We start from the raw sequence: 24,727 nt of genomic DNA on the forward strand, positions 1-24,727 counted from the left end.
TAAAAACCTAGAAATTTACTTAAAAAAACAAAGGTTACAGGGACGTTATAGATAGGCTCACATTTTAAATATACAAAACCATAGAAATTCACCTGTTATACTTAGAGTTATCTCAAGTAACTATAACTAACTCATACCCTAAGGTAACTATAACTCGCGCCACAGCCATGCACAGTTATATGATCAATAATTTTACTGCAGATATTACAGTGACATTATCAATGATTGTATCAAAGATGTCATGAGTGCCGTAATTTGTGGGGTAATTAGCATTGCATGGCAAGGGCGTTCGTTATAGTTACCTCAGGGCAAGAGTTACAGTTACTTCAGATCACCCTAACTATAACAGGTGAATTTCTATGGTTTTGTACATTTAGAATGTGTGCCCAACTATAACGTCCCTGTAACCTTTGTTTTTTTCAGTGAATTTCTATGATTTTTGTAATGTAAAGTACTTTTCATTACTATATGTTAATCCAACCACCGTCATGCACAGCCTTTGGCCATGCGCGTCTGCGGTTAACCCATTCACAGACCACTGGGACACTCATGCACCCACTCACAGACACAGTGATACTCATACACCCACTTGAAATACCCACTCACTCATATGCCCACTCAAAAACCCATTCACTCAGACCCCACTCTGTCTCACACACCCACCTACAGACCCACACAGACACTCATGCACCCACAGAGAGACACTGACCCTCATAAATCCACTCACAGCCCCATTCAGACACTCACTCACAGCCCCACTCACATATACACCCACTCACAGTCCCACTGAGACCCCCATTCAGAGATCCACTCGGTCACTCATACACCCACTCACAGACTCACTGATGCACCCACTCAGTCTCACACACCCACACAGACACTCATGCACCCACAGAGAGATGCACCCACTGACAGACCCATTCAGAAACTCACTCACAGCCCCACTCACTCCTACACCCACTCACAGACCCACTCAGACATTTATACACCCACTCAGAGACCCACTCAGTCACTCATACACCCACTCACAGACCCACTGATGCACCAACCCACAGACACAGGGACTCTCATACACCCAAAGATCCGTTCAGACACTCAAACACCCACTCACAGACCCACTCACAGTCTCACACACCCACACAGACACTTATGCACCCACTCAGACACTTACATACCCACTCAGAGACCCACTCGGTCACTCATACACCCTCACACAGAATCACTGGCACACTCATGCACCCACTCACAGAGACAGTGACACTCATACACCCACTCAAAGACCCATTCAGACACTCACACACCCACTCCAGACTTACCCCAATCAGTGTGCCCAGGTCAGTACCACCACAGTGCACAATCATGGGGTGAGGTGGTTAGCAATCTAATGTTTTCAACAATGGAAGCAATTGGTGCCATTTTAATCCTCTCTGGCCAACCCAAGTAATATCCACGTTAGGCAAACCCAGATTCTTATCAATGTCACTCTTTCTAGCATACTCATTAGCCCTGAAAAATAGCTGTGACCTAAAATCCACATTTTAACCATTTGTAAGGGAAGGAACAGTGGAACACAGTAGATGCCTGGAGCTGAATGAGTTCGTTTTCAAAATGTGAGGTGGTTAAAATGGAGAGACCAGTGAATTTATAAAAAAGCACAATTTCAATTGGCTATTCTAGATAGATTGGTAGACAAAAATAGGTTGTGATTAAAATTGTAAAGTCAGATAATTACTGATTGGTTCTTGTTTTTTCATACTCAAGTAATCCCATTTTGGATATGCTTACATTCTGTAATAGTCAACTACACCTGCTACAGCACACATTGAAGCTAGTCTGCTACTGTGAAAAAAATACAGTGAACTTTTGAACTACTGGTACAGTAGCGTGCTCTAGAGGAGGTTGCTATGGCAGCTGAGGAGAAAGAGTGTGGGGGGAGGGGAGCTTTGAAAGTAGACATTAAGTAGACATACAGTTTTAAAGTAAGAGAAGATTTGGTACACAGGGAACTGGAGAAAAATGATTTTTCCGATTAAGTAGTATCAGGGAACTTAACATGTAGCTGTAACTGTACCAAAAAATAATGGGAAATATATTTTCAAACCCCCATATGGAGTTGTGACTCTGTCGCGAAGTTACACTGTGGGGGGCATAATGGGCGCAGCGATGGAGTCGTGACTTCAGCACAGAGTAGGAAATTGGGTTTCTTACCAAAAATGCAAGAAAGGGTTAACAGCCACTAACCATTCAGATGTGGGATAACATAAATAAAACATAAAACGCAGTTTGTGATTTGGTAACTAGGACAGTATCACTGACAGCAAAGGTGGACAGGCTGCCATTACTAGATCCTTGGTCTAAGAGTGGTGTACCATTCTTATTCTGAGGTTTCATTGTTATACAAAGAAAAGAGTCAAAGTGATATTGTGACAGTATTTTATCTATCAACGAAAGCCATTAACAGGTATGTGAATTAGAGTATTGGTTTAAAACCAAACTCTGTTTGTAAATAAGATTGATAAAAGTATATATGATATCGATTAAACTATATTAACTCCTCTATTGCCACAGAGATATTGATCATTTTATTCATATATGTAGTAATGTATTTATAATTTTAGAACATGATTAAAGGTAGAAGATTTAAAAGCATACATTTTCTGCAGTACTATAGATTTTATGTGCACACTTTAACTTGCAAGTTGAGTTGGTGTTTATAAACACTTAGAAAGTCATAATTCCTTTTTTCCTCCATGGAGTTTACGTGTAAAGTAGAATGTATATTAGTTAGAGGCAGGGTGTTATGTGCTTATAATATAAAACATATAGGGCATCACTTACAAGGCCAATGGCATAGGGCAGCATAGCAAGTGGCTTGCTGTGCCACCCTACTCCACTGGGAAAGCTCACAAATGTGCTGTATCTAGAAGTCAGAGTGCACTTCTGTCCTCTCCCCCTGAGCTGGTGCAGAAATTGCTGCCTAGTGCCAAAGCAGGCAGCCTTGCACTATGCCGCAAGGCTGGCTGCATTATGGGGATGATGCTTTCTGTGCAGGAAGGGACACCTTTCTGCACAAAAACAATGGTGACAGGTGTTTTCCCATTTCTCTGTGGGGTGCAGAATGTAGGACAGATAGAAAGAGGAAAAAACTGAGAAAATTAAAGATAAATAACAATAGAATTTTTTTTTAAACGTGCTGTAGGAATCTAATGCATTCTTTGACTTGTAAATCTGGGAACGTATGATGTTCCTGTGGCTTCCACATAATAACCCACGGATAGATGAAGTGACACACCACGGGCAGAATTACGTACGTGATAACCACATATATTGACACACATACATAATGCAGGGAGGCAACTACTTATACATACAATTACACACCCAGGCGTAGACGGATATGTATGCTGACACAACCAGGGTCACAGTTACCTATAGACAAATGTACCTAGAGAAACAGTAATGTAGCTGATAAGATAACCAAGCATGCACAGATACATACCACACCACAGCAAAGCACACATTCATTGATAAAGTGAAACAGTGAGTGAGACAATCATGCTTCTGATAACACAGAGGTGTACTTCTATTTAAACATGAAAAGTAGCACATGTAATGTGTGTGAACAGTGGTGCAATTGTTTCGATTCCGTTAATATTTTTATGACATATATTTGAAAAGAATATGATGGAAACATATACATCTTGCTATATTTTCTTTTAATTTCAGAGATCTATTCCAGCATTAGAAGATATTTAAAAAATGCAGAAAAAACACAAGCACTAAAGAAATTGAGGAAAATATACTATCTACTTGCAACACAGAAACAAAAAGAACAACACGTGGACAATGTCCCTAAAGAGAAAGGATCTGCTGGTAAGAAAACTCAAAATTAAAATCTGTATGTGGGAAACTGAAAAATTTGCAAAATGAAGAACAAAAAAAGGAGAATTTTCACTCAGCCAACAAACAAATAAAACTTGTCAATTACAAACAAGAAATCAAAGAAGAAAGCTGATATGTTAATCAGAAGACAGCAACAGTTTCAAGAAATTAGAGTGAGACTGTTTAATGGTAGAATAGTTCAGAATCATGTTAAAAATATGAAGCAACACTAATGGAGAAGAGAAGTATTGAAACAAAAAGCATGCATTAAGTCTGTAGTTGATAAGGCATTTGCCTTGAAGAGGAAGCTTTTTATTTTGATTATTAGTGGAATGAGCACATTGGATTAAACTTTGCTGGGTATGAAGAGATGTAGCCAAAGAAAGAGACTTGTTAATAAAAGTAATTTTTGTAAAATATTTACTGGTCAATGGAAGCATACCTCCAGCACAGAACCTTTGTTTACTGAAGAAGGTTATTTGCAAGAGAAAACATTTTTACATGCAGTTGATTCAACTGGTCAATGTCATGAGGTGAAGATTGGAAGTTCCATTGAAAAAGAGGATATTGTTGCTTGAAATATCGAAGAGGTGAAAACTGAAGAGGTGCAAGAAAGGTGCAGACAGGGCCTGATTTACAAATGGAACTGTAGCAGTATTTGTAGCATTCTGCAGCAATCTATTGATTTATTAAGAACTTTTGTACATGACTTTCCATGTGGAAATCTCAAGCAAAAAATACCAGAAGTTATCTAGCTAAGCTTACCATAAGGTGGCAATAATTTTGAAGAAAATTGAAGCTCTTAATTATTGGTGAGATAAGCATGGCCTCAAATCGAATGCTTGCCTTTGTTCACCTGAGAATGCAAGAGATACTAAAAACTGAATACGACATCTTGTTTGGGGAAAAGCCTTTGATTGTTTTTGGGGACCTAGTACAACTTACTCCTGTAAAAGGACAGCCTGTTTTCAAAACTCTTTCACATGAAGAGACTCGAAACTCATTGGGAAGTATTGGCAATGTAAATATCTGGCAATATGTTCAAAACAAGGAACTTGTAAAAAAATATGCGTCAAGCCTCTGACATGGAGTATGGAAACATTCAAAAGGACATTAGAGTATAGTCCTGACAGAGGAGGCAAAACTGATGTTGTAAAGTCGACTTATTAAGAAACTGTTTTCTTCTAACAAGACGGCAGCAGAGCTAATGTATAACTTTGGTAAAGAAGGGAAGCATATAGTTTCTTTGATACCTAAACTTCAAGAGTGTGCTGCATTTAATGAAGAATTACTAAAACTGGAGAATGAAGACATTTTGGAGGTTAATGCTACTGACAACATGAAAAACCAAGGAGTAACTGTACTACTGAGTGAACAATTACAAGATAAGTCTTTGGAGAAACCTGTATCCAGGACTGCTGGACTAGAGAAGTGTTTACGTGTCTGCAAAAACTGTAAAGTTGTTGATTTCATAAATTTTCCTAACCATGATGAAGTTGAATTCTTAGCTATAAAGTTTGATCAGGTTGATGGCGTGAAGCAAATTGGACGATGTGTTATATGCTTTTTGCTTGTGAAAGATTTGTATGTCCAACGAAAACAGTTTCCAGTTTCTCTTGCATATGCCGTAACTATCCACAAGTTTCAAGGTTTAACTGTTGACGCTGCATTTATTAATATTGGAAGTACAGTTTTTAAAGAAGGAATGTCATGTGCAGCTTAGTCACAAGTTTGAATATTATCTGGTTTGTTTCTGGTTGATTTTGATGAGAAGAAACATAGTGCAGATGCAAATTGTGTGGGAGAGTACAAGAGATTACAAAGTAAATATGCTCCTCATTTAGGACAGTATCCCTTTATGAAAAACAGGTATTATGTCCTAAGTGGAAACAAAACAATTAAAGAAGATTACAGAAAAGACAGAAAGCAAAGCTAAAGAAGAATATGTCAAAAAAAGAAAACTGGAAAAGGATGGAGATATGTATTATTGGTTACCAGTTGGATATCACTAATGGTGTAAACTGCTATGCTAATGCTGTTTTCAATGTTCTCTTCCATCTACCACATGTTGTAAATGCAATCCAAGAAAAACCACATAACACACTGGGCACAGCACTATTTAATTGCTTTCAACGCTTATCTCTAGACAGAACTGTCATACATTCTGCTTCAGGGATTCTAGTAGACAAATATAGTGGATCTGTAGTATTTACTCTAAAAGCTCAAAAAGATGCACAGAAATGTATTATGGTGATCCTTCGAGTTTTAGAAGATGTAAATATTGATGACATATTTGGACTGAGTTATACATGGAACCATCAGTGTGAAGATTGCTCTTTCTCATCTACAACTAAAATCCAATCTGAGCGATTTCTGTACTTAACTCTGACGGATTCTAAAACTTTGTCTTTTGATAAACTAATAAAAAAGAGTGACCCAAATATGATCAGTCAAAGTTGTAAATCAAATGGATTGTCTACACTGCTTATACAGAGAAGTGAAAAATACTACGATGCAGAGCAGATAGAACAAAATTGGACACCAAAATTACAAACTTTAAAGCTGGGCAGATATCAATAGCTAGTAGAACATACTGTACTTTGGCTAATATCTTTTACAAAGGCCCTAATACTACATCTGGGCATTATACTGTCTATTTCAAGGTTCAAACTGGATGGGCGGAGAGCAAGGACAGCAGTATGCAATTCAAACAAAAACTAACCTTCAACCTTCCTAATTCCTACCTATTATTTCTTCAGCCAAAGTTCAAAGCAGGATTTCTGGAAACAATGAGATACAGGGGGTCATTCCGACCCCGGCGGGCGCCGCCCGCCGGGCGGAAACCACCCAAACACCGCCCAGCGGTCAAATGACTGCGGGGACCATTCTAACTTTCCCGCTGGGCCGGCGGGCGATCTTCAAAAGATCGCCCGCCGGCCCAGCGGGAAAGCCCCAGCAAAGATGAAGCAGGCTCCGAATGGAGCCGGCGGATTTGCTGGGGTGCGATGGGTGCAGTTGCACCCGTCGCGATTTTCAGTGTCTGCTTAGCAGACACTGAAAATCTGAATGGGGCCCTGTTGGGGGTCCCCTGCACTGCCCATGCCGGTGGCATGGGCAGTGCAGGGGCCCCCCAGGGGCCCCACGACACCCGTTCCCGCCAGCCTCTTCCTGACGGTGTAAACCGCCAGGAACAGGCTGGCGGGAAGGGGGTCGGAATCCCCATGGCGGCGCTGCATGCAGCGCCGCCATGGAGGATTCCCCCAGCCAGGGGAAATCCGGCGGGAAACCGCCGGACCCGGCTGGGCGACCGCGGCTTCACAGCCGCGGTCGGAATACCTAATGTAGCACCGCCAGCCTGTTGGCGGTGCTACCTCCGGCCTCCACCCTGGGTCGTAATGAGGCCCACAGTCTTCTGTGTTCACATATACTGCTTAATATATCATTCAGCCTATATGGGATGTCTTCAAAAAGATGTCAAAAAATGAAGTGTGGATGAATGTGGTGAAAGGACTTCTACAACAACTGTAGAGTTTTCTTGTCTACATGGATATTCACTATTTAATACATTATTCGGCCTATCAGGGGTGATGTCAATAAAAAAATATCCAAAAATAAAGTGTGGATGGTTTATTTTTATAGCATTTCTGAAACAAAATGACTATATGGGCTTCTCTACATGGATCTTTACTATTTAAGACATAATTTGGCGTATCAAGGGTGATGTCAAGAAAAGGATATCCAAAAATTAAGTGTAGTTGAAATACCTTCATTGGATTTTTGCAACCAAATGACTATATGTATTTCTGTTCACGTGGATCAGCTATCTTTGAGACATCTTTTGGCCTATCAGGGGTGATGTCAACAAAGGGATATCCAAAAATGAATTGTGGATGAAATAACTTCATAGGATTTCAGGAAGAAAATTAATATACGTCTTCTCACTGTGTGGATTATCATTGTTTACAACATCATTCAGCCTATCAGAGGTGACGACTACAAAAGGAAGTGGAAAATTAAACAGTAGATTTATATTTTTATGCAGTTTTGTACCAGCTATAATACTAACCAAATTGTTTTTAACAAACGTTGTTTTCATTAATGTAGTAAGTGTGGCTTTATCAAATAATGTAAAAATTGTAGTGAGTGCAATTCACATTATAACTTGTAGTGAAGTACTGTGGATTTATGTTTTTTCTACAATCTAAATGTTTGCTTTTTCCCCACTGTTCAATGATGATTATACAGTACTCTGTTTATAGTTACTAGTATAAAGAAACTGAGAACAGGAAAGAGGAAAAATACAATGATTTAGTAAATTGTCGTATACTGCTATAGCATAATTAATGTATACTGATTTGTTATACATCGCTTATAAGCATCATACTAACATATTTATATTCTTCTTTTTTTCCAATAGTAATTGGAGACATATGTCATCAAAAAATTGAAGATAATAGAGTGGAAGAAAAATATTTTTTTTCTGACATGTATTGACCATTCTTTATTCTTAGTCAGTATTCTTTATGTGTAACACAGTGTGGTTTCTGACTTATACAGTATCTGACACACGCACACACTCACTCTGTATGTCATTTAAGTGCTCATAAAACTGTACACAGATCACTTATACATTCATTCACTCATTCACACAGATATACTATCACTCAGTCACACAGACACCATTCATACATTCATTAAGTCACCCATACATCACTACTACACCCACTCACTCATATAGCAGCTATGCACTCACTTAATCATACATAGAATCACTCATGCACCCACTTACTTAGCTATACAGCAACTAATACACCCTCTCACTCACCTATAAAATCACTCAAACACCCACTCACTCACCTAAACAACCACTTACCCACCCAGTCATTCACGGATACAACCACTGATGCACGCTATAACTCAAGCATACAGGCACTCATGCACCAGTTACTCATAAACCCACACACACTCATACACCCTCTTACTCAACTATGCAGTCACTCATGCACTCATTCCGTCCCTCACTCACTCATGCACCCATTGACTCATCCATACAGCCACACATGCACCTACTCACTCACCCATACAGTCACTCATGCACCCAGTCACTCACCCATACAAGCAACTCATGCACCCATACACCCACTCATGCCCCCATTCACTCGCCCATACACCCACTCATGCACCCTACCAGTCACACACACAGCCACTTATGCACATACTCAGCTATACAACCACTCATGGACCCAGACACTCACCCATACAGTCACTCATGCACCAATTCACTCAACCATAGAACCACTCATGCATCCTATCAGTCATCTATATACCCACTCATGCACCCATTGACTCAGCCATACAGCCGCTCACACACAGTCACTCACCCATACATCTATTCATGCACCAAATTTCTCACCCATACATCTTGTCAAGCACCCATTTACTCATCAATACAGCCACTCATGCGCCCTATCACTCATCCATACGCCCACTCATGCACCCATTCACTCACCCATAAGTAACTCACGCACCCAGTCACTCGCCCATACAACCACTCATACACCCTATCAGTCATCCATACAGCCACTCATGCACCCATTCACTCAGCCATACAGCCACTCACACACCCAGTGACTCACCCATACACCAGCAGAAGCACCCATTCACTCACCCATGCAGCCACTCATGCACCGTGACACTTACCCATACACCCAATCATGCACCCGTTCAGTCACGTATGCAACCGCTCAGACATTTTTTACTCATCCAAAAGGTCATGGAACCACTTACATATGCATATAGCCACTCGTACACCCAGTCACTCACCCAAATTCCCTTTCATGCACTCAGTCACCCATACACCCAAATACTCACACATACAGCTACTCACACAGCCACTCACTCATTCATACAGTAGCTGATACATGCTATCACTCAACTATACAAGCTGTCATACACACAATCAATCACTCACGAAAGCAGTCAGGAATTTGTTTTGTTAAAATGAAAGCAGTGGTCCTAAAAAGAACCGTTTTTGTTTGTTTGTTAGTTTGTTTTGCTTTTTTGTGTTTTTCTAACTACATTGAAATTTTGGTGTATTATTTGTATTTTGAGAAAAAAAGAACATTTTAAAAAAACTGCATTTTAATGTGTTAGCATTGATGGTCTGCAGCAGATTTGGAACAGCTTGTTCACCCACACTCAAAACTTTGTCACATTTTGGACAAAAAATCCCAACTTTACCAAGTTCTGAGATAGTCAGAGGAACTCCAGAAACATGACGCCCACCAGAGAATGGTCCAGGATGGTCAGCAGATCCACTGGAACCACCTTCACTCTGCACCCTCTGCATTTGTGCTCTTGCAAGATGACTAGAGTGCATCGTGCTAAAATGTTGAAACATACTAGATGTCCCACGAGAATATTTCCTCTCACTTCCAATTGATAACATCGTTTTGCAGAGAGTACATGTTACCTTGTGAGCATTACTTTTTTTCCCCCTTCTAGAGTTGAAAAGAATTGACTCTCTTTTCTTTCTTTGGGTCTTTTTCTTCCACATCTAAAATGCCGACATCTTCCTCCTGCTGTTGTTCTCTTTAATTTAAGCTGCCATGTCCATACCACCAAACCAAAGAATAAAACACCGAGCCATAAGTACAAAATACTGAGTTGGCACAGAAGTGTGAAAGCACATAGCCCATCCCAAAGTAAAGAAGAATGGTGGGACTCTTCACTGTAGAAGATGGAAAGCAGCTTAGCCAATGGAATTTTTCTAGGTCACATGGGATGCGCGATGGCACCGCGTACCAGCCGCAACGTAAACGTGACTCCTTAAAAACTGTTTCAATGTTGGTTGAAACGTATTTTTTGTCTACACACATTATTTTTGTTTGTGTGGTACTAAACCTCTTTATGTAATGGAAAAATTAGAAAAGTGTGTACAAGTTTTTAACATATTTTTAAAAAACACCAGAGTCGCATACCCTGCACGAATCCAGAAATACATCCCGGGAACGGTGCACAACGACGCTACGGCTCTCTAAAAAGTAGTGAAAACAAAATTATATTCTTTTGCAAGTATTTCTATGGTAGTTAATGAACAACATTAGTAAACCTTGTATATTAAACTAAATTTGAATAACTTGTGTATATGGGTATTCTACAAACTTCTAATTCGCCCTGAAGTCACGTACTGTGCTTGAACATAGGGTGCGCGATTCCTAAACTGCTTTATAAAAAAAAATACTGATATATTACTATTAATAGTTGTGAAAAATCTGTGAATTCTGCATGAAGGCCCATGACAGTAACATAGCGGTGGGATCATTTGATGCACCATGTATGACAGAGTGCCATCAATTTATCATGCATTCACCTATTGTCCCCTCCTATATGTACTTTCTCAGTAACGTTTATGTTGTAGAGAGTTGCAGTTCAACCGTTAAACTAACCAGAAGCAGTTATTGTAAGCAGACGGTGTGGTCAGTGAAATGAAAAGCCTGAACACCCCTAGTTTCCCTTATTTCACATTTAGAGCCCTGAAATGTACACATCACTGAAAACAGGTCTGTATGACAATACAGGGGTGCGTGTTACCAATGTTTGCCAACACGTTATGGCCACAGGCCATGTCCTGGTGACATTCACTGCTGCGGACAGCCGAACGCCATTTACGGCAGTCTTTGGATTAACGTATACTAATGTAAATACTTCACATTAGAATTACCATAGAAATTCACTAAAACAAACAAAGGTTACAGGGACGTTATAGTTAGACTTTAATTTGACACGTACAAAGCCAACTATAACAGGTGAATTTCTATGGTTTTGTACGTTTAAAATGTGAGCCTAACTATAACACCCCTGTAATCTTTGTTTTTTTAAGTGAATATATATACTAACTATAACGTCCCTGTAACCTTTGTTTTTTTTAGTATATATATTTCATTTTCTTGTGATTCATTGTTTCATTTTGGATCCAGATTTTTGCCCTGGCTGGCTGTTGTTTTCTTGTGATCCTTCATCGTCTAGTGTGTGTATATATATATATATATATATATATATATGGAAAATGTCACTTACCCAGTGTACATCTGTTCGTGGCATGTTCCGCTGCAGATTCACATGCTATGCACAGGTCCTGCCATCTAGTGTTGGGCTCGGAGTGTTACAAGTTATTTTTCTTTGAACAAGTCTTTTCGAGTCACGGGACCGAGTGACTCCTCCTTTTCGGCTCCATTGCGCATGGGCATCGACTCCATCTTAGATTGTTTTCCCGCAGAGGGTAAAGTAGGAGTGATAGAGTGTAAAGAAATAGATGTCCATGCGATGGAATAGAGATATATATATACATATGTACAAATTTAAATGTAAAAAACTGCTACAGGCTCCCGGGGAGGAGGGAGGGCGCATGTGAATCTGCAGCGTCTCATGCCACGAACAGATGTACACCGTGTAAGTGACATTTTCCGTTCGATGGCATGTGTAGCTGCAGATACACATGCTATGCATAGACTACAAAGCGGGTCTCCTCCCATAAGCAGTGGTTAGCCTGTAGGAGTTGAAGTTGTTTGAAATAGTGTTCTTAGTACAGCCTGTCCTACTGTGGCTTGTTGTGTTGCTAACACATCTACACAGTAATGCTTGGTAAATGTATGGGGTGCTGAACAAGTGGCTTCTTTACAGATTTCGGTCATTGGTATATTCCCTAGAAATGCCATTGTTGCCCCTTTCTTCCTGGTGGAGTGTGCTTTTGGTGTTACTAATAGCTGTCTTTTTGCTTTTGGATAACAGGTTTGGATGCACGTTACTATCCATCTGGCTATTCCTTGTTTTGAGATAGGATTTCCAGTATAGGGTTTTTGGAATGCGACAAATAACTGTTTAGTTTTTTTCCTAAATGATTTTGTCCTGTCAATGTAATACATTACAGCTCTTTTAATGTCTAATGTATGCAGCTCTCTTTCTGCTACTGAGTCTGGCTGTGGGAAGAAAACTGGAAGTTCCACTGTTTGATTTATATGAAACAGTGAGATGACTTTAGGTAAGAATTTTGGGTTTGTGCGAAGTACGACTTTATGTTTGTGTACTTCTATAAAGGGTTGTTCAATAGTGAATGCTTGTATTTCACGAACTCTTTGTAATTAAGTGATTGCAACGAGGAATGCTACTTTCCACGTTAGATATTGAATCTGACACGAGTGCATGGGTTCAAACGGTGGACCCATGAGCCGTGTGAGTACAATATTGAGCTTCCATGAAGGCACTGGTGGTGTTCTTGGAGGTATGATACGTTTTAGTCCTTCCATGAAGGCTTTGATGACAGAGACTCTAAATAGAGACTTGTTTTGTATATTTAGTAAATAGGCTGAAATAGCTGTGAGATGTATTTTGGATGAAAAAGCTAAATTAGCTTTTTGTAGATGAAGTAAGTAACCTACAATGTCTTGTATGGATGCGGAAAGAGGTGTTATGTGTTTGGATTGGCAGTAAAAGACAAACCTTTTCCATTTGTTTGCATAGCACTGCCTGGTAGTGGGTTTTCTTGCTTGTTTAATTACTTCCATACATTCTGGTGGAAGATGTAAATATCCAAACTCTAAAACTTCAGGAGCCAGATTGCTCGATTGAGTATTGCTGGATTGGGGTGCCTGATCAGTTGTTTGTTTTGTGTCAACAGATCCGGCCTGTTTGGTAGCTTGATGTGTGGCACTAGTGACAGGTCTAACATTGTTGTGTACCATGGTTGACGTGCCCACGTTGGCGCTATAAGTATGAGTTTGAGTTTGTTTTGACGCAGTTTGTTGACCAGAAATGGAATGAGCGGGAGAGGGGGAAAGGCATAAGCAAATATCCTTGACCAGTTGATCCATAGAGCATTGCCCTTGGATAGAGGGTGTGGGAACCTGGATGCGAAGTTTTGGCATTTTGCGTTCTGGCTGGTGGCGAATAGATCTATGTCTGGTGTTCCCCATTGGCGAAAGTACTTGTGAAGTACCTGGGGGTGAATTTCCCACTCGTGTGTTTGCTGATGATCCCAGCTGAGAACATCCGCTAATTGATTGTGAATCCCTGGAATGTACTGTGCTACAAGGTGAATGTTGTTGTGTCTTGCCCAATGCCAATTTTTCTGTGCTAGAAGACTACGTTGTGATGAGTGGGTCCCTCCCTGTTTGTTTAGGTAGGACATTGTAGTCATATTGTCTGTTTTGATGAGAATGTGTTTGTGAACGAGAAGAGGTTGAAAGGCTTTGAGTGCTAGGAATACAGCTAGCAATTCTAAGTGGTTTATGCGAAGTTGTTTGTATTTGTTGTCCCATTGTCCCTGAATGTTGATTGTTGAGGTGTGCTCCCCATCCAATCATTGATGCATGTGCATAAGTGTGGCTTGAGGCTCAGGGTCTTGAAATGGCCGCCCTTTGTTTAAATTTGTGGAATTCCACCACTGAAGCGAGATGTGTGTTTGGCGGTCTATCAACACTAGATCTTGAAGTTGACCATGTGCCTGTGACCATTGTTTTGCAATCACTGTTGTAAGGGGCACATGTTTAGTTTTGCATTGGGGACAATGGCGATGCATGATGCCATCGTGCCCAACAGTTTCATGACAAACTTGACTGTGTACTGTTGGTTTGGCTGGAGTTGTGGTAATATATTGTGGAATGATTGTACCCTTTGTGGGCTTGCAAGTGCTGTTTGGGTATTTAATGCGGCTCCTAAATACTGTTGAACCTGCACTGGTTGTAAGTGAGATTTTTGGTAGTTTATTTAGAACCCTAGTGTGTGTAGGGTTTGTATTACATAACGTGCATGGCATTGACACTGTGTCTGACTGTTGGATTTTATTAGCCAGTCGTCAAGATATGGAAAGACATGGATATGTTGCCTTCTTATGTAGGCTGCAACTACGGCAAGACATTTTGTAAATACTCTGGGAGATGTTATCCCGAAAGTTAACACCTTGATCTGGTAATGTTTTCCTTGTATTATGAACCGGAGATATTCTCCGTGCGCTGGATGGATGGGTATGTGAAAATACGCATCTTTGAGATCCAGTGTTGCCATAATATCTTGTTGTAACAGTGGATAGGATGTAAAGATTGAGAGTCCTGAGATCTAGTATTGGTCTCGATGATCCGTCTTTTTTGGGAATGAGGAAATATAGGGAGTAAACTCCTGTTCCTTTTTGATGTGGTACAAGCTCTATGGCTTGTTTGAGTAATAATGACTGTACCTCTGTTTGCAACATTGAAATTTGTTGGGAGGAGAGTTTGTGTGGTTTTGGAGGTATATCTGGAGGAGTTTGTGCGAACTCTATGCAGTAACCATGTTGGATAATGGATTAAACCCAATTGTCTGTTGTGATGGGTAACCAGTGTGTGTGGAACATTTGCAGTCTTCCTCCCACAGGGGAAGTGTGGTGAGGGAAGATGTGGATCAAGTCACTGCTTGGTGTGTGTGGTTTGCTTTGAGGGCTGATATTTTCCCCTAGTTCTGGGAAATTGTCCTCTGTAGGTTCCTCGAAACCCCCCTCTTTGGTATTGTGTCTGGTAAGAGGGTTTCGATTGTGAGGTAGATGCCTCAGATGTTTGGGGTCTAAAGCCTCCCCTATATTAAGGCTTTCGAAATGGGCCTCTGTATTGTGTTGAGTCGAGTGCCCCCTTAGCTTTGGCAGTGTCGGTGTCCTTTTTCGTTTTCTCAATGGCTGTATCAACCTGTGTGCCAGACAGTTGGTGTTCATTAAAATGCATGTTAAGAACAGCTTGCTGGATTTCAGGTTTAAAGCCTGACGACCGAAGCCATGAGTGTCGTCTAATGGTGACAGCTGTATTACTAGCTCTTGCGGCTGTGACTGCGGAGTCTAACGCTGACCTGATCTGATTATTGGTAATTGCCTGCCCCTCTTCAACTATTTGCTGGGCTCTTTTCTGTTGATCTTTGGGGAGATGCTGGATGATGTCTTTCATCTCGTCCCAGTGGGCCCTGTCGTATCTAGCCATTAGCGCTTGGGAATTGGCTATACGCCATTGATTAGCCGCTTGTGATGCTACTCTTTTACCAGCAGTATCGAATTTTTTACTTTATTTATCTGGTGGTGGTGCGTCCCCAGACGACTGGGAGTTAGCCCTCTTCCTTGCTGCGCTGACCACTACGGAATCTGGGGGTAGCTGTTGGGTAATAAAAGCTGGGTCCAAATGAGGCGGCTTATACTTCTTTTCTACCTTCGGAGTGATTGCTCTTGCCTTAACTGGTTCCTGAAAGATTTGATGTGCATGTTTTAACATGCCAGGGAGCATGGGTAGACTCTGGTAGGTGGCGTGAGTTGAGGGCAATGTATTAAATAAAAAATAATTCCTCAAGAGGTTCTGTGTGCATGGCTACGTTATGGTATGACGCTGCCCTAGCTAGAACCTGCGTGTATGAGGTGCTATCCTCTGGGGGTGATGACTTTGACGGATAGCACTCTGGACTATTGTCAGAAATGGGATCATCATAAAAGGTACCATGGGTCGGTCTCATCCTGGTGTGACTGTGCAGAGTGTACTGGAGACTGTGCAGTGGGGGTAATAGGTGGAGAGACAGCTGGGGAGAATGAGGAGGAGACTGGTGAGGTGAGAACTGAGGAGGTGGAGATTTTTGTCTCGGTTTTGGCACTTTAGCCAAGTCAGTGTCCAAATGTCCTTGAAAGGCCAGCTTCCTCTTTGTCTTTAGAGGAGGTGCAGTGAGGATCTTGCCAGTGTCTTTATGAATTTGGATCCTGGCCTGTTTTTCGTCAAATTCCTCCACTTGCGTAAGTTCTTCCGCAAATATATGGCTTTCTTTCAATTGCTTGGAAAGTCCATGCTCCTCTGTATATGTGTGTCTTTTCGACTCCGAAGCCGGTTTCCTCAGGATCGAAAGGCCTGGAGTAGACGTTGGCCTCGGCTCCGAGAGGGATTTTCGGGGCTTCGACTCGATGGGTCAGTGCTTAAGCGTTTTGGAGCCTGTGCTTCGGCTCGAGTCCGAAGGCTTCGGTGGCGTGGCCTTTCTCGGTGCCGAAGATGTTGCTTGGTCACCGGTAGTTTTTTTTACAGGTGGAGCCATGGCCTTCCGGCAGTGGGGTCCCCGAGGCCTTGTGTTTGGGCTTGGACTGAGTTGGGGCAGGCGTACTCATGTGCTGGCCCGCTGTTATTGGTCTGTCATTGTCGGACTCGTGCTCGGAGTCCGACCCCCGAACGGAGACTGCGGTGTGGATCATCTCCTCCTCTTCTGCGTCAAGGTGGTCAGTGCTTCTCGACGCCATTTCTAACCTTCGCGCTCTTAGGTCTCGTAGAGTCTTTTTCAAGTGGAAAGATCTACAGGCCTCACAAGTATCCTCTTGGTAGTCTGGAGATAGACACAGGTTACAGACTAGATGTTGGTCCGTGTAAGGGAACTTGGCGTGGCACCGAGGGCAGAACCTAAACGGGGTCCGGTCCATGAGGCTTCGACAAGACTTTTGGTCGGGCCGACCAGGCCCGAGTTGGGCGCGGGTGCCCCGAAGGGCAAGTAGAGATCTGTATCCGCCGGCACCGAAGTGTCAATGATAGATGGTACGCGATCGAAAACAATACCGACGAATTTAGGGAGTTTATAGTACTTTTCCGTCTCGAACAACCAGAGTGAAAAGAAACACGTCCGAACCCAATGGCGGAAAGAAAACAATCTAAGATGGAGTCAATGCCCATGCACAATGGAGCCGAAAAGGAGGAGTAACTCGGTCCCGTGGCTCGAAAAGACTTCTTCGAAGAAAAACAACTTGTAACACTCTGAGCCCAACACTAGTTGGCAGGACCTGTGCATAGCATGTGTATCTGCAGCTACACATGCCATCGAACATATATATATACACACACACACACACATATAGATAATTCACTTAAAAATCTAAAGTTACTGGGGCGTTATAGTTAGGTTCACATTTTAAACGTACAAAACCATAGAAATTCATCTGTTAGAGTTACCTCAAGTAACTATAACTTGTGCCCTAAGGTAACTATAACTTGCGCACCTGCCCCATCTCAACAAAGAGAACTGACAGCACTACCACCAGCACAGCTGTGTCGTGAACGCATGATGCTGTACTTTGGAGCCCAAATCCTGGAAGACCTGGAGTGCAACTGGTCTCTGTCAGACCGGTTTTGACTTGTGTGCAGCATATCCTTCACTGCTTGTGGTGCCCTTTCAAACATAAACTGGAAGTGTGACTTGCTAAGCAGCGCATACCTTCTTTGAAAGCTGATCTGTTGATGTTCTTGCTGAGGGTTCATTATCAGACATGCACACTGAGATTGTGTTTGTTGCGGGAAGTTTCCTATGAGTCGCCCTTGGAGGACCAAGTGGCTTTTGGTGCTACAACATGTGGCACTCCACAGAATGCTGCTACCTCAGGTGCAGCTGAGGCAATGGAACATGAGTGCTCTCTCACCTTCCTGGCCAATTAATTGGTTACAATAACATCTGCCAAAGTGGGGTCTTTCCTGGATTCTATCAAAATAGATGACATTGGGATTTTTTGTAAAAGACCATGATTATTGCTGACTTATTGACATTTGGCCCTGTTTCTGGATTGCTATATCTTAAATTCTAAATTGACCAGTTTTAATTTGGCCTGCTTTTGTCTGTTTGCTTGTCAACATAGACATTTCCTTGTGTACATTTTAGTTTTGATTTAAGGTTATGATATGTAGAAATGGCAGTTCTTGCTTTGAGCTTTGTTAGGGACCTCTACATTTTGCACTGTCAATGGGGAGGGTGTCGTGAGGTTACATTAGCTATTACACAGGCACATTATTTTAGCCTCGGCCTGCAGCTTCTGTCCTTTCACTCAGAGGCATTCAGCTTTTATTTTTCTATTATTTTAGCAGAAGCCTTCTTTTAGCAGAGATGTTTTTATTATTTTATCAGCTTGTCCTTTCACATAGACTTGTTATTCTTGTCTCTTGTCTCTGCATGGCATTTTCACTCTGTGCTCTATCCAAGGTTGTATGTGATAAGTTATGAATTATTGCCGGTACAAAGCGTTCATCATGTCCCCAACGCTTGTACACAGAAATATACATGTTGTCACATCAGGGAAGTTTTCTCAGAACACCAGGGGGGTTATTACAACTTTGGAGGAGGTGTTAATCCGTCCCAAAAGTGACGGTAAAGTGACGGATATACCACCAGCCGTATTACGAGTTCCATAGGATGTAATGGACTCGTAATACGGCTGGTGGTATATCCTTGAGCCTTGAGGGTTAGGCTCCAACCACAGTAGAAGAGAAAACAGTTTTGATTCTGTCAGGGAGGGGAGTGCCAAAGAAGCTGAAAACAGGACTGTCTGGTGGCAACCATCTTGAAACAGGAGCTCATGTGTAATTGCACAATAAGGCAAAGAGGAAGAGATGCAAAAGGAGGTAGGGGACTATGAGAAAATTGTTAGGATTGGGCAACAGAATTCTACAGTTACTGGCTAGTGTGTATGGTTAATCTGGCACCTCCACCACCACCTCCTCGGAATACCCCAGGACCTGAGAAGACTCCATCTGAAAAGTAATTTCACACTTGAAGAAGAATCCTGAGTTCTAATGCCTGACTCCTGCTGGAAGAAGACGACTCACACAAAACCTCAAAGACTCCTGACTCTTTCTGGCACCTAGGTACTCGAAGTGTTCTCCAAGGATTACATAGTGGGCCTTCTGTTTACTTGCTTCAGGGACAAAAACGCAGAAGAACTACTGACTCCAAGAGGGTTTGGCTGAGCAGAGGGGAATAGACCCTGCCCGGAGGAGCAAAGGCTGCCAGACTTTCCCAACAGTTGGAAACTATGTCTGAAAGTAAAACCTTTGTCTAGGACAACCTGCTTGGTGAATCCCACCTCCACTCCACTGCGTCGGCCTAAAATTGTAAATAGTTTTTACCTAGTGCTTGACATATTGCTAGGTATTTGTTTGACTAGAAACATTAAAAATCCATATCTCTGCCCCCCCTCACCTGCTTTCATGATTTTGGTTTCTTCCTGATCATTACATTTTTATCTATTTTTTTTAATTGGTTTAGGAGTTTTATTGTGTTGAGTGCCTTACTTTGAAACTGTTGGTACTGCTTTAACTTAGCATGGAGGTCTTTAGGGATGGCCTGTTGCTTGTGCCAGGCTACCAGGGACTGAGCAGAGATTTTCTCAGAACTGTTTTGATATAACCAGAGAGGGTTGAGTTGGTCTTGGTACCACCCTCCCAAATTACTAACCTAATTTCAGGGAATAGAGGCCCAAAGTACTTGAGAAAATCTATGACGAATTATATATTACCAAAGGTTCACAAGAAATACTACATCAGTCATAGTTCTTGCATACTACTGGGATCTTTGTTGCAAAGTAATAGCAATCTTACAAGATGACTCTTTTACGTTATGAAAGTGCTTTTTTGTAATTGGTCTCTCTAGAAAAGCCTGTATAAAATGACACATAAAAAAGGCATATTAATTTGCCTGCTTTGCCTAATAAAATGTATTGTCTCTCATGTAATATAAGGCACTGTCAGTTGTTGACCTACCAGCTTTCTCTTCCTCTGTCCATTGAGTCAAACTGTTTTCGAAGCCACCTGTTAAACAAATGTAAAAATGTTAATGCATTTTTTATTTATTGGACTTTAGCCACATTTTGATCAGAAATGTTGTACATGGCATTAATGCCACCATATTAAATCAATACAGATGGGGTAGTTCACATAGTGTAGACAAAATAACTCTTATGTAGGTTACATTGCCAATTTTGAGATTGTGAATGGTGAAAACACAAGTATAACTAAGACTATGACTTACTGCTAACTAGTGGATCATACAAGTATGCAGTACACACATAGACAGTATGGTGAAGACTTCAACTTCATTGAAGGTGCAAAAAATGAGTTTTCAAGGCTGATTTGAATTCCTGAAGAGAGCAGATGGCCTGAATTTCTGGCAGCAGAGAGTCTCAATGCAGCGGACATAGAGGGTGTGCAGATCTTAATTTGAAGGCCGGTCATGGTCGCTTAGGTGCAACTAGAAGTTTGAAGTTGGTGGATTTTAGATTTAGAGTATGTTGTGCTGGGAAACTAATTCAAAGAGGTGGTTTGTAGCCAAACTATATACCAGTGTCTTCATTTACTGATTTGAAGACAAGTGTCAGAACTTGTATAAGGTCCAGTTCTTGGCAGTGAGCCGCCCAGTGTGGTGGTGGGGTGCTGAAGAGGGGGTATACTTGAGTTAGGTATGATGACCTTGGTTAGCAAACTATTTAGTCTTGTGTAGTGTAGTGAACAAGTATTGGTGGGAACTAACAAGAAAACTAATGCAACAATCCAGTCTGCTCAATATTAATGATTAATTAGTGTTTTGACTTTGTTATATGGCATATATGTTTGTACTTGCATATATTAGTAGAGGGAACCATGCTGCGCTAGGTGTGCTGGTAATAATGGCTTTCATTTTTATGGATAAGTATAAAAGACTCCAAGTTCAATCGAGTAAGTAAAAGAGATGAGTGCTGTTGAAGAGTCACAGCATAGCATCCAGTGCCTTAACGCAGCAAAAGCAAGGTAGCTTGGCTTTCAGCTGGGTCATACCTGAAGCCAGTAAGAGGAGATAATACCACAGAGGTAAGACATGTGAAATGAGACAAGGAGGGGTCCAAGGGACGAGGATTGACCGAAGCATACTGGCAGTGGAGTGAGTGTTGTTTATGAGTCCATGGCACCAGAGAATGAGCAACCAGAGAGGTATGTAGCGAAACAATAATGCCTAATGAATATGGCATAGAGCAAAAACAACTGGGTGTTAACTCCACATCTATGCCTTTTAACCATGTATATACATAGGTTACAGCTTAATTATAGTTAGGAAAACTTTTTCCATAGAATACAGTGGAAAACAGTGTCCTAGAGTCGAGTGCTGTGTCATATAGCGGAGAGGTGTATTGTAGAGCAATGTGGAGTGGTGTGTTCTCGAGTGTCACACGGTGTAGTACAGTGGTGTAGAGTGGATGGGTATAGAGTGGGGAGCAGTGTCATAGAGTGTAGCACAGTGTTGTAGAGTGCAGTTGCAAACAGTAGAATAGAGTGTCAGACATTGGAGCGGTGTAGAGCGGAGTATGGTACAGTAGAGCAGAGTGGGATATAGTGGAGTGGAGTGGAGTACACTGGAGTGGGGTAGCGTAGAGTGGAGTATAGTGGAATAGAGTACACTGGAGTGGGGTACCGTAGAGTGGAGTATAGTGGAATAGAGTACACTGGAGTGGGGTAGCGTAGAGTGGAGTATAGTGGAATAGAGTACACTGGAGTGGGGTAGCGTAGAGTGGAGTATAGTGGAATAGAGTACACTGGAGTGGGGTAGCGTAGAGTGGATTAAAGTTTTACAGAATCAAGTAAAGTGCTGTAGACTATTGTGGTGTGGGGGTGCAGTAGAGCAGAGTGGCGTAGCATACAGTCCAATAAGGTGTTATAAATTGGAATAACGCCTTGTACAGTAATATGTGTCATACAGTATTGGAAACTGTTGTAGACTAGATTAGAGTGACATACAGTCTAGCTGAGATTTGTACAGTGGAGTGGTGTGCAGTACAGTGTTGTACAGTGTAGTAGAGTGGACAGACATACAGTGTTATACAGTATAATGGCACAGAGTGGCGTAGCAGAGTACAGTAGTGTGTCAAACAGTGGGGCTGTATAGAGTGGATTGTTATACAATAGCATTGTGTGCAGAAAAATCTCTTACATTGCAGTAAAATCGAGTGGAGAGGTGTAACTTAGTGTGGAGTAAAGTATAATAGAGTGTATTGGAGTGTCATAGAGTAGAGTGGCATGAGTAGAGTGTGGTGGCGTAGTGTAGGTAGTAAACTGTTATAAATCTGAATGGGGTCTTGTACAGTAGTGTGGAGTGCTGTGTCTTAGCATCAATCAATCAGAATTTGTAAAGCGCAACTACTCACCCGAAAGGGCCTCAAGGAACTGGAGGGGTTGTCCTCTGGGCATCAGTCGAAGAGCCATAAGTGTCATATAGTGGAAATGAGTGTTGTACAATGAAGTGTATGGCCACAGAGTGGTGTATACAGCTGGACAGTGGAGTGTACTGGGTTAGAGAGGAGTAGAGTATTGCAGAGTGCCATGAAGTGTTGAAGACTTTTATAGGGTGGAGTTATATAGCATGGAGGAGGGTGTCATACAGTGGATCAGTGTAAAGTGGCGCACACTGTAAGTGGAATAGAGTGGATTACCATAAAGTGGAGTCGCTTACAGTGAAATAGCGTACAGTGGAATACCGTACATTGGAGTGTAGAAGTGTGGAGTGGCACAGAGTGGGAAAGCGTAAAGTGGAGTGGTGTACAGTGAAGTGGCATAGAGTGGAGTAGGGTATAGTACATTAGCATAGAGTAGGTACAAGTGGTGTAGCAGAGTCAAGGAAACAGTTATAAATTGGAGTGGTGTCTCATACAGCAGAATGGAGTGTTGTGTCGTACATTGCTGGACAGTGCGGAGTACAGTTTTGTACAACAAAGTGTACGGACATAGAGTTGAGAACAAATTTGGACAGTGGAGTGTACAGGAAAGAGTGGAGTACAGTCTTGTAAAGTGGCATGGAATGTAGTAGAGTTTTCTAGAGTGGAGTTCTTTAGACTGGAGGAGAGTGCACTGGAATGGCACAGAGTGGACTAGCATAGAGTGGTGTGGCGTAGATTGTAATAGCATATAGAAGAGCAGAGTGGAGTGGTGTAGAGTGGAGTGGTGTACAGGAGTGTAATAGCATATAATGTAGTAGCATACAGAGCAGTGAGGTACAGTGAAGTTGTGTTGACTGGAGTGTCGTACACTAGAGTGGGGTAGAGTGTGATAACATACAGTGGAGTGTCATCCAATGGAATGGCATAGAATGGAGTAGCGTAGAGTGGAGTGGCATACACTGGAGTGGTGTAAAATAGAGTAGTGTGTATAGGCATACAGTGAAATACCATTCAGTGGAATGTTGTACAGTGGAGTGGTACACAGAGAAATAGTATAGAGTGGAGTGGCATATAGTGGAATGGCGTATAGTGGAATAGCATATAACAGAGTGGCGTAAAGTGGAGTAGTATATAGTGAAGTGGCGTACACTGAAGTGGCATAGAGCAGAGTTGGGTACACTGTAATGGCCTAGAGTGGCCTGGAGTAGAGTGGAGCTGTGGACAGAGTAATGGCGTAGAGTGGAGTGGGGCACAGTGAAGAGTTGTACAGTGGTGCGGTGTAGAATGTTATAGTGTATAGTGGAGAAGTGTACAGTGGAGTGGTGTAGACTAGAATGGAGTACAGTGGAGTGGGGTAGAGTGCAATAGCATACAATCAAGTGGAGTACATTGGAATAGCATAGAATGAAGAGGTGTAGAGAGGAGTGCCAATGGAGTGGCATACAGTGGAACAGCATAGATTGGAGTGCTGTAGTGTGGAGTGACATACAGTGGAATAATGTAAAGTGGAGTGGGTGGAGTGGCATACAGCAGAATGGCATAGAGTGTAATAGCGTACAGTAGAGTAGCGTCCAGTAGTTGGCGTACAGTGGACTGGCACAGAATGGAGTGATGTAGAGTGGAGGCATGTAAAGTGTAATATAGTAGATTGGAGGGGCGTAGAGTGGAGTCTCATAAAGTGGAGAGGCGTAGAGTGGAACAGCGTACAGTGACATGTCAGTGAGTGGAGTGGCGTAGAGTACAGTGTGTACACTTGACTGGGGTACACTGGACTACCATAGAGTGGAGCGGTGCATAGTGTATTGACGTACAGTGGAGTACAGCACAGGTGTATGTGAAATTTTAGAAGAAATGTAGGTTATGATGTGCAGA

The 24,727-nt window shown here is 41.9% G+C and overlaps 1 protein-coding gene across 2 annotated transcripts in view; it reads right to left on the reverse strand.

Moving 5' to 3' along the window:
* Window positions 1-24,727, reverse strand: part of LOC138282889 (1-phosphatidylinositol 4,5-bisphosphate phosphodiesterase gamma-1-like) — a 576,794-nt gene that overhangs the window by 342,869 nt on the left and 209,198 nt on the right. For both annotated transcript variants that reach the window (XM_069220895.1, XM_069220894.1), the window contains exon 5: window positions 20,436-20,483. In XM_069220895.1, the coding sequence (XP_069076996.1) occupies window positions 20,436-20,483 (48 nt within the window). The remainder of the gene's footprint in view (window positions 1-20,435; window positions 20,484-24,727) is intronic.

Source organism: Pleurodeles waltl, chromosome 2_2 (genome assembly GCF_031143425.1).
Source record: "Pleurodeles waltl isolate 20211129_DDA chromosome 2_2, aPleWal1.hap1.20221129, whole genome shotgun sequence".
In the NCBI taxonomy this organism is placed as follows: Eukaryota; Metazoa; Chordata; class Amphibia; order Caudata; family Salamandridae; genus Pleurodeles; species Pleurodeles waltl.